Genomic DNA, 10578 nt, shown 5'->3' with positions numbered 1-10578 from the left:
ACTTGTTTGTTCGTTTCAAGTATTCGTAGTATTCGTAATCGTATAGCGTCTTTCAGACGCATTTTCAATTCAAATCGAGTTGCAGTTTCAGGTGAAATGTTTATCATGATATAAGCTTTAACAAAACTCAAACTAGTTCATGATAAACCAGTACAACCAGTTTTCGTTGTGTCATAAAACCGGGCAACCTGGCAACCTTATACTATATAGGCTTTCTTGGACTCTTAATAATTTTTCTTAGCATTCCGTAGCTGATTTACAGTCTTTTTTTAAGCATTTTTTAGGATTTTTTTTATCTAAGACTTTGAATAACGGAAAATTGAAGTGTTGTAGGTGAATAATGTCTGAGCAACATATTTGAGTTACATTACTAGGTTGAAAAAACAAGAGAGATATAGGGTAAATGGTCTTGAGCGGAACTAAATGGACCAATTCGATGCAACTCGGAACAGTTTATCTAGCGGTGTTGATAGGAGTTTTATCCCAACGATTTTTTTTAGTTCAGCGCATAGATCTTGGTTTCTGCTTTCTTATGATAATTTGTAGAATATTTTAGTGTAAATCCTTATAACTCTAGAGCTGTTTTACTGAAGGAATAATTCTGATCTTGAGCGGAACCACGCTGATCTTGAGAGGAACTAAAATATGATCTTGAGCGGAATCATTTTGTATTGTAAACATCGCTAATAGCTCTCAATCCTAATCTTTGTGTAACTGTGAAAACTACAATTAAATTTCATCTTTAAAGTTTTTTATGATCAAAAATAAATCTTTTTACGTTAATAAAAAAAAAAAATTAGCCTTCCAAAGTTGTTATCAAAATATCCGTTCAAATTTATATCTTACTTCAAAAAAGATATACAATTTTCACTTTGATTCACTGTATCTTATTAAGAATTTTTTTTTTGTACGTTTAGAATGAATCGATTCTCTGCACTCGAATTTTAGTTTCTTTTTATCTCAAAAATTCAATTCGTAGGTATATTTGAATGATTATTAGAAGGTGCGCGTTTAAGGTCATATAGCCCCGAACAACTTTTGAAGGTAACGACAAAGTCAGTAATACAAAAGTATATGCCTGATACAGATTTTGCAAAAAAAAAACTTTACATTTATCTTAATAAAGGTGCTTTTGAGATAAATGTGTTTTTTAGTGATTTCATCCGAATATTCTGTGATGGATTTCTGTGATGCTGATTCCTTTAATTTCATTGAAAAATCATGATGAATTGAATTACATTTTAGTTGTGAAAAAACAGTTTACATTGAAAATCTTATCATACTTTTCTGATTCTAAATAAGAAACCTAAATTTTATTTTGACCAAAAAAATATAATTTTTGAAATCCATTCATAATTCAAAATTTCTTTGGAATCTGTGAATCTTTCGAAATTCTGTGTCTATGCCCCAGATTCTGTGATAAAAATTTGTTGAACTGAAGGAATTTGTGGTAAAAATATTTGAATTTGTGTTTAATAGTATATATGTAGTTTTCAATTGGAGTTTCAACATCAAGAACAACCTCTTGAATTGAAAACTGCTTCTTGAATAATCGAATAATAATGGCAATGAAGATTGATTCTTATTCTGAAATAATGATTTACTTTATTGGCTTCATGAGTTCTCGAACTATGACAAAAAATATGTAGAATGCCTTCCTCCTCCTTCCCTTAGTCCCTCTGGAAGAAAGAATCAATTTTAGTGGGCTTGGTTTGGTACGCTGTGACACCAATTAAAGTAATTTTTGGTTCTATTCGTAATTAATTTTACATCTTTTCTGTCCCTAAAGTTGAAATATAAAAGGTGCAGCATACATTCAGGGGTAAAAACCACGTGTGAGACATAAGGCATAAGGCAGCGCACCTAGCGGTTTATTTTGGAAGCTAGTAGTTCCGCTCAAGATCAAAGATGGTTCCACTCAAGATCATATTTTACTTTAAAAACCACGGCTGAGAAATAAGAGAAATATGTTGGTTTTAGTCAGAAGTGTTAAGTTGACACTTCAGGGCTGTAACTAGTTAACATTTCTGGGACGGCCGAGGTTTAACATGACGAGAGACGGGCAAAACATTAATTTTTTTAGTTTTGATTAAAATAACTCGAAAATTGCACGCTTGCTTGTCAGCCATTTTTATGAAAATAACCTGAAACATGTTCGATTCGTGTTATAGTTTAAGTTCGTTTTGTAAATGATTCTCCCATTTCTCCCATTCTAAAAGTGAGAGGTTCATGAAACTATTATAAAAAGCATCCTTGTCTGAAAAACCCCTCGAATTTCTCGTCATCCTTAGTACCGTAATCCGGGGTAAGATTGATCTCTTTTTTTAATATTTTTCGATTATTTTTTATGTTAAGGGGAATGTGCATGTTTCATATTTTTAAAACCAGTATTGGACTCCTATGAACGTGAAACATGGTTGCAAAAATTTATTGGATTATTTTAAATTTGATTTAAAAATCGATTTCGTCTCTGTTCAAAATTTAATGATTTGGGGTAACATTGATCAGTCTCTATTTGGATGATTTTAACGTGTTTTCTTGATCACAAAGGATACAATACACCTTCATAATATTCACAAATGCTAGTTACATTGCTTTTCAACGTTTTCTTTTGAAAACATTTATAATCGAAAAAAGAACAATGATGCTGCATACATTTAGGGGCAAAAATTATAACAATTGGTAAATAGTTTCAGCTTCAAAATACAAATGAAATATTACCTTTACAAATTCCCCTAGGCCATCCCATTATTTCCATTTTCATTTTTTTCTTTAAAATAAATCATTTGATATTGTTCCTATCAATTTGTCCAATACAGGCTTACTTTTAGAAAATGTCCTTATTTTTTAACTATAAAAAAAATTATCATTAATGACTATAAAAATAGCACTCTAACTATACATATACAAAGAAAAAAAGTTGTTCTTCCACATTCAACAACCCGTTTGCTTCTAAATGCTTTTTGGTACCATCAGGAGAGCTGTTTGTTTGCGAGCCTTGGAAAAAATAGATTTTTTACGATTTTGAAATTACATTTTTACCTGCAGAAAAAAATCCAAATTTTTCCTATTTGATACTCAGTTAATAGGCTTTCAAACGTTGAAAACAGTTTTCAAAAAATCAAACTATAGACTGAGTTATTGATGATAAAGTGGAAAATTTATTGTTGGTCAAAGTTATCCCGGTGATCAATGTTACCCTGTTTTACGGTACCCATTTGTACGTAATGGTATCACAAAAAAAACATCTCCATTTTTACATTAAAGAATTTTTATGGGACCCCCTCTGCTACAAAAGTGGTTATTAATTTAAAAAAAAAACTCAAATTTCAATTACGCGTAGATTTCGTGTGGATCACCTTTTTTCCAAAAGTGGCAGTGGTCAAATTGTAGGATGAACCATTTTGGTATGTCCAAACTTGCATGTGTACCCAATCCCAATAATAGGTATCACATGATCATAGTATGAGCTCCGTATTTTCTTTATAAATTTGTATGGGATCTCATTCTGCATAATAATTGAACTTCTTGTGTCTAATACAAACCATCTCCGCCCTAAAAAACCCTCGGATACCAAATTTTACGCCATTCCAACCACCCATTTATACGTGATGGTGTTACAAAAAAAACGCCTCCATTTTAATATTTAAGGCCCTTGGAAAACACGCATTTGAGTTGCTGTATTTAGTCATTTTTCTAATATTTTTCAAAAAATTAGCATTTTTTATTCAAACGTAGGTATTTAAAAAAAATCGTAAAATCTGAAATAATCATCAAATATAGTTGGCATTATCAACTCAAAACCGTCTCATTTAGGAAAATTTAGGGCAAAATGAAAAAGTGTTAAAGTACCGTAAACTGGGGGATCTTTGATCACTTTTTTCATTCATTTTTCAATATTTTGTAAGGCGTTGCTTTTTCGTAATACCTAAAAGCTTTAAAACCCTTGCTGAGGTGAGGAGTATAAAATATGATCATTGATTGCAGTAAATACAAACGACATTGGTGGTTATAATTAATTGTTTATTACAAAACCAGATTTCGAGTTTCGGGGTAACTTTGATCATTATGGTTTTTACGTATCTCAACATATTAAAATTTATTATTTTGATGGCATTAAGCACAGAAGGCTCAAAACATCGAAAACAGTATTTTTTTTTGTTTTGACTTAATTGAATTTTTCAACGTTTTCTTTCAAAAACAAATATACTCGAAAGATGGACAACGTTGCTGCATACATTTTGGGGCAAAAATTATAAACATTTTTCAGTATTTTTTGGCCTCAAAAACAAATGAAATTTTACCTTCGTGCAATTCCCTAAGTCCTCGTACTGTTCCCATGTTCTTTTTTTCTTCAAACTTAACCATATGATAGGGTTTTAGCCATTTTTTCTATAGGGGCTTTTTCATGGAAAATGACCGTTTTTTCATCAATATCCAAAAATTATCATCAAATGACCATAAAAACAACACTTAAACCAAAACTAAACCAAGAAAGAAGTTGAACTTTCAGATTAAACAACCCATTTGCTCCTAAATGCTTACATTTGATCAGGAGAGATGTTTGTTTGTGAGCCTTCAAAAAACCACATATTTTAAGATTTCAAAATTATATTTTAAGTAATATAAGAAATCTCCTTAAACATACCAAATTTAGCTAATTTGTAACTCAATTTACATGCTTTCAAACGTAGTAAACAGTTTTCAGATATTTTAACTTGATACTTAGTTAATGATGATTATCTGCAAAAATTTCATGTTGATCAAAGTTACCCCGCTGATCAAAGTACCCCCAGTTTACGGTACGTAAAAGTACTGAAAGTTAAGTTCCTCAGCCCCTGTGGTTATGCAATTAAAAAATCTTCAACGTAAAAGTTTTCCGTAAAATAAAGTTGTTTATAATCATAAAACTACATTTAGACATGTTAATTTTGTATCGAAAAAATTTTCAGCTTTTTATTAAGTAGAGCAAATTAGCACAACCTTTGGTTTTTTTTTTCGTTCATCAAACTTGTTAGTCGGGCGCATTTCAGCTGAATAAAACGTAATTCTCTCCTATCCACAAATTCATATTCGCTGGATGGAGAAAAAATACGAGAAAAATTATATCGATTTCCCTGTTTGAAATTCGTATGTCCTTCTTCGGTCACTCGCACGTCTGCCGGTGTTGTTTATGCGTTATTAGCCCAAATTGAAGGTAAACAGTGACACACAGCAACAACCGCTCATTATATCCAAACATTGCACGGGAGAGGTGATAATAAATTACCACCCTATTATCGGTTTACACTTTCCGGTCACCGGGAAGTTCCTTTTGATGATTGTAACCTCCCTAGAAAAGAAGCAAAAGGAAGATGAAGTTTAACTGAACGAGAATTGATATTTAAATTACCTAGATAGATTGAAATATGCACGTTTACTCTTTCTAGTTTTACCTTCTAAGGAACGATTTCTTTTGAAATGGAAGGGATATGCCAAGTACTATTTCAATAGAATTAAATGATTGAAATTCGTATAATACAACTGATGAGGTTTGTAGCCGTTATTTCTAGTTTCATGAAAGTTAGAACTCAGAAAAGTTGAATACATATAATTTGTTGTTATTTTCTTTCACTACAACTTGGCATTGTTCACTGAGTGCAAAAAAGGTTTGTAATCGATCAATACTATAACAACTTTTAAAAAACATATTTAATTTTTGAATTTTTTTCACATCTTCTGTAATATCTCACACTTAAACAACATCCAATAATAAAAATATCATAAATCAATTGCTTTTTATATCTACATATTTTGAGAATGCAAATATGACTAAAAAACTCACGCGTTTCCGAGATTATTTGGTTTGAGTAAGTGATGTTTATAAACAACATCATACATTCAAGGGTTAATATAATGTCCATTTTAAACACTGCTGGTGTAAAAATATTTTTCGGACAGTCACCAATTTTTTTTAAACAAATATTTTTATAATTCAGTTTCCAGTCTGGGCTAAAATGTGTTTGTTTATTTCAATATTTCATCCATCCAAACATTATTTTTTATGATTTAAGCTAGTATAATTTTTTATAGTATTTTTCACCCCTAAGCTTTTTCTGTTAAAATATTTTTAACAGAAAAAAATTTAAAATTTAATTTGAACAAAACCAAAAATTACTGTGTTAAGACATCACAAATGTATTTAAAAACACTTCAAACTTTGAAACGTATTATGTTTTATTATCTGGGCAAAATCCGGGCTTTTTTATGATCCGAACCGGACTTTTCCCAAATTTTGTTTAAAATATGTAAGCAAACTCGGATAAAACCGGGCAATATACATAGCAAGCTTAGTTTAGACTAAACGTTTCAAAGCCTTATTGCTAAAAAAAAAGAAAATTCTTTACTATTCCTTTGGGAGAACATGTTTGCAAATGTTCCAGCCACACGCTCAAATGTTTGCTTTACCCACTTGATCAATTGAATTCCCACCCAATCTATTTGAAGCATCATTCTATGCAGAAATAAGCACGATGCGTATGTACTCACGCACGGCTCTTCTATCATAATCATCAATCCCGGCATGAACCATATCGAGCTCACACTCCACCCGGCTGCCGCTGCTAGCTGGTGCTGGCGACGGACACTATTTGTGTTTACAGTCGTATCCGGGATTCCGGACAACATTTGGCAGGCATCGGAGTGATGGTCCTTCAGAACTACTTCACTTCAATATGGACACAGTTTCCGGCTGTTATAATACTCGTTGGACGTACGGTGCATAACTTGAAGCACCATGCAAAACATTGAGCATTTTCACCGTTAGACAGGAAGGTACAGATGAGCCAGTCAACGATTATCCAAAAGGGAGTGCTCCGGTTGTTCGCACTGTTAGGGAGCAATCCTTAAACGACTGCTAAAGTTGCGTGCGAAAAAAGGGGTGAGTCTAGTAGCAATGGGCTTTGCACTTTGTTGAAGGGTATTCCTACTATACATATCATCAACATGGTACGGTACATACAAGAGTACTTGTTGTAATTTGTTTAGCAAATAATTCGAACCGGGGACAGGTTTTCGTTTGTCGATTGCTTTCATGGCATTAGATAGGTACATGCATACGCTAACAGTTTGATGCATGTTCTTGTGAAAAAAATGTTGCGACGGATTTCGGTTGACAAACTATGAATACGATCATGATTTTTTTTGTGTTCCTGAAATACTTATAATGGTCGCTCCAGATGTCTAGTCACTTAATATTTTGAACATGTAAAAACTATGTTAGTTTTAACAATTTTGAGTTTTTTACTGCATTGCTAAATTCAATTGACTTCACAACATGTTCTACACAGAATATGAAGTATGGTTTTCTTTTTCCGCCTCAAGTTATACTATTAAAAAACTTTAACTATCGGCTTCAGGAAATCACTTCATACACAAATTATTCGTTCTTTAATTTAATCATACAATGTATGTATACAGGTCGGATTCGATTATCCGGAGACTCGATTATCCGGGGTTCGATTATCCGGAATTTTAGACACGATTATCCGGAGAATTTTTTTTTACAATTTTTTTTTTAATTTTATTTTGATTTTTTTAATTATTTAGTACATACTATAATTCACAAAATAATATTTTTATCAGCTTTGGACAAATTAGGGGGGTCATGGGGTCTAGTTTAATTAATTATCGATTGTCTTCGGTTGAAAAGGAGTGGATTTCAAAATGTATTTTAGTTTATTTACAAAGTATGATCAAATGTACAAACGTGAACGTAGTAAGAAAATGAAGGACTTAAGCTAGGGTGTCATTTCAGTATGTTCCCCTTTTGATATTCTTTTTTGTTACATTCTCATTTTGGTTAAATAAAATTCATATTTCTTGTCAGGAAACTTCTCGTTTATTTAAGCTTAAAAACAAATTCATTCATTGAATAACGAAGCATGAGAATGAAAATCAAATTTTCATTGTAACTTTTCAGAAGAAAATAAAGTAACATTGCAAAAGAAATTAAAATTCAACATTAACATTTCGTAAATCAATAATTTTCTCTAGAACATTTCCACGTACTTCTCGCAGCAGGAACTGTGATTCCAATGGTAGTCCATTCTCCTCTGCCCAAGCAATTACTTGATCGATTCCAGATAAAGCTGTTTCTTGTGAAACAGAGCTTCCAGCATCGTCATCCATATCATTCTGATGCGATTCCAAAACTGATAACGCATTTGCCCCTTCGACAGTTGAAACCGTATTGTTGCCATCGTAAAACGATGTGTTTGGGTTCAAAACGACGTTAACAATATCATCGTCGTTCAGGACGTCAAACTCCATGTCCTCTTCCTGCACGGCATTGTCCTGGTCAATCAATTTCTGCTTAATCGAAAGTAAGCGTTCTCGTACAACCGACAACGGAATGTCATCGTCATCATCGAATTCTGTTTCTGGGTAAAGCAACTTCCAAGTCTTAGCAATGGATTCAGCCGGTACCTCGTCCCAGGCCTCGGCTTCCCAAAACATAGCATCCTTGATGTTAATTCGCTTCACCATGTCATCGAATTCTCCTTGGCGTCCAAGAAGCTCACGCATAAGCTTTTGCTTGTAGTTGGACTTGACCATCTGGATAACGTTTTGGTCCATTGGTCGCAACAAGGCTGTTGTGTTTGGTGGTAGAAACGTCGTAGAGAATGCTCCATCAGCACTTCTAAGCTGGTCGGTGCTGCAATGTGCGGAACAGTTGTCCAAAACTAAGCGGGCCGTTACCGGCAGGTTAGCATCTTCCAAAAATGCCGTGACTTTGGGGACAAACTCATTGAAAAACCAATCCTTAAATAACTGTCGGGTCATCCAGGCATTTTTGGGAGAAGCAGACGTTCTTCAGTGCACTTGGTTGTTTTGACTATCCAATCAGCATAAGTGGAAGTTTGTACGAACCATCAGCATTTGCGCAAGGCATAAACGTCACACGCTCCTTATTCCCTTTTCTTCCTGGAGCTGATGATGCGTTCACGCTGACAAAAGTTGACGAAGGGATACACTTGAGGTAAAGTCCGCTCTCGTCGGCGTTGAAAATTTGACACGGCAATAGGTGCCGAACTAAGGATCTAATGTGTTCAATGTACGTGGCAACGGTTGCAGCATTGTTGAAAAGTTTCTCTCCTGTGATTTTGAGAAACCTGATGTTGTGTCGCTTGATGAAATTGACGATGTATCCTCGGCTTCCTTTGAACTGCTCATCGTTGTACAGCTTAAGGTTCAGTTTCGTTGCCTGAGCCGTCAATAAATCCTGGCTAACTGGGATGTGGCATTCACGTTTTTGAAGAAACCAAATGTAAAGAGCTTCGTCAAGTAGAGGATAACGGGTGTTAAATAAAAAATGAGAATGTTTTCAATACCTTTCAGTAACTCAAATAAAGAGCGTAAAATTTTCTTTCTCCAAGAAAATTGCTCTTTGGGCTCCCTAGAAACAGTAGGCGTGTTTTGTTTTGCTAGTTTGAATTTAGTCAAAAAAAAAGATGGCGTCGAAACAGCACGTGTTCCGCGAACGCATTGTACGGTTCTACTAAACGCATTTCCAGCAAGGAAAATAGTTCACGGTGGCACATTTTAAGGAAGAAAATGTACCTGTCAGTACGGTACACAGCAAGAAAAATTCGTGTAATTTTAGATTGAAAACGATGCACGAAAACGGAACATCGGTTTTGATCTAAAATTACATCATCGTTACATTGAGGCGTGTAAATTTAGATCAAAAACGATTCATGAAAACAGAACAGTTTATTGTCGTGTAAAAATACACAGCGATGTAAAATATTATAGTTTTAATTCAGGATATTTGCCATTTTTATAATATTCAGATATTATAAGTGTTATGGAAAGAAAAATACAATGTTTCCAATATTTAACATTTATTTTCAAAACAGAAAACATCAATAAAGAAAAAAGGCTACCTGTTATTTCAACCGGTCCGCGTCACTGGGGGACCGAAGGGAATTCCGTTCCGGTCAGGCGTGGTCCGGATCCACAGGACACTGTCGGGTCGGCATGGGTTTTTACTCACTCGGATTGTTCATGGACATTCCTCTCCAGGCAATCATATTCCGGATCCCTGCCACTGCAAAATCTGCCGTCGCTGTAATCGAGAAAGAACTGATTAATTTTAATAACAACATTCGTTTGTTTTTCACTTTCGAAACCGACAATTTTTAGGAAACTATAGAGATACAGGAGCAGCGTCTTGGAACGAAGATACTCGGTTTCCACATCATGACTCAACTGGCAAGCAAACAATGTCATTGAGTATTAAAACAAACAGATATAATTTAACATTGTTTGTGATATAAATTTCAATGGTCGCTTGATCTTTACATCACGGAATGTAAAATTATAGCAAAACAATTTATTTCTATTCGCTTCTTGAAAACAGACTAAAAATATATCAAAAGGGGTGGAAAATTACATCTTTTTTTTATTACACTTGTGAAAAATTAGACCACTCGGTTTTTAGATCCCGTATACTTTTAGAAATTTTTTGCTGTGTATATCGTATCCTGGGTTCCCTGAACGTAGAGCGGAAGGTCGGAAGTGGTCGTCCGGTGACGA

At 33.9% G+C, this 10578-nt stretch overlaps 1 protein-coding gene across 1 annotated transcript; it reads right to left on the bottom strand.

Moving 5' to 3' along the window:
* Window positions 1-5284: 5284 nt before the first annotated feature.
* LOC129742539 (tigger transposable element-derived protein 7-like) lies at window positions 5285-8823 on the bottom strand. Its single transcript, XM_055734447.1, has 2 exons — window positions 8050-8823; window positions 5285-5332 (listed from the first exon to the last, which is right to left on the bottom strand). The coding sequence occupies exons 1-2, from the start codon at window positions 8821-8823 to the stop codon at window positions 5285-5287; spliced, it is 822 nt and encodes a 273-aa protein (XP_055590422.1).
* Between the last annotated feature and the right edge of the window lie 1755 nt (window positions 8824-10578).

This window comes from Uranotaenia lowii, chromosome 2 (genome assembly GCF_029784155.1).
Source record: "Uranotaenia lowii strain MFRU-FL chromosome 2, ASM2978415v1, whole genome shotgun sequence".
Classification (NCBI taxonomy): Eukaryota; Metazoa; Arthropoda; class Insecta; order Diptera; family Culicidae; genus Uranotaenia; species Uranotaenia lowii.
This window is presented reverse-complemented; position numbering and strand designations above follow the sequence as displayed.

What these genes read in the sequence shown, in the direction of transcription:
- LOC129742539 (XM_055734447.1), bottom strand. Translation starts at nt 8,823, where the DNA reads ATGACCCGACAGTTATTTAAGGATTGGTTTTTCAATGAGTTTGTCCCC. An exon ending in CACAGTTCCTGCTGCGAGAA is followed by an intron (nt 5,333 to 8,049) that starts GTACGTGGAAAT and finishes CTTCTTTTCTAG; the next exon opens with GGAGGTTACAATCATCAAAA.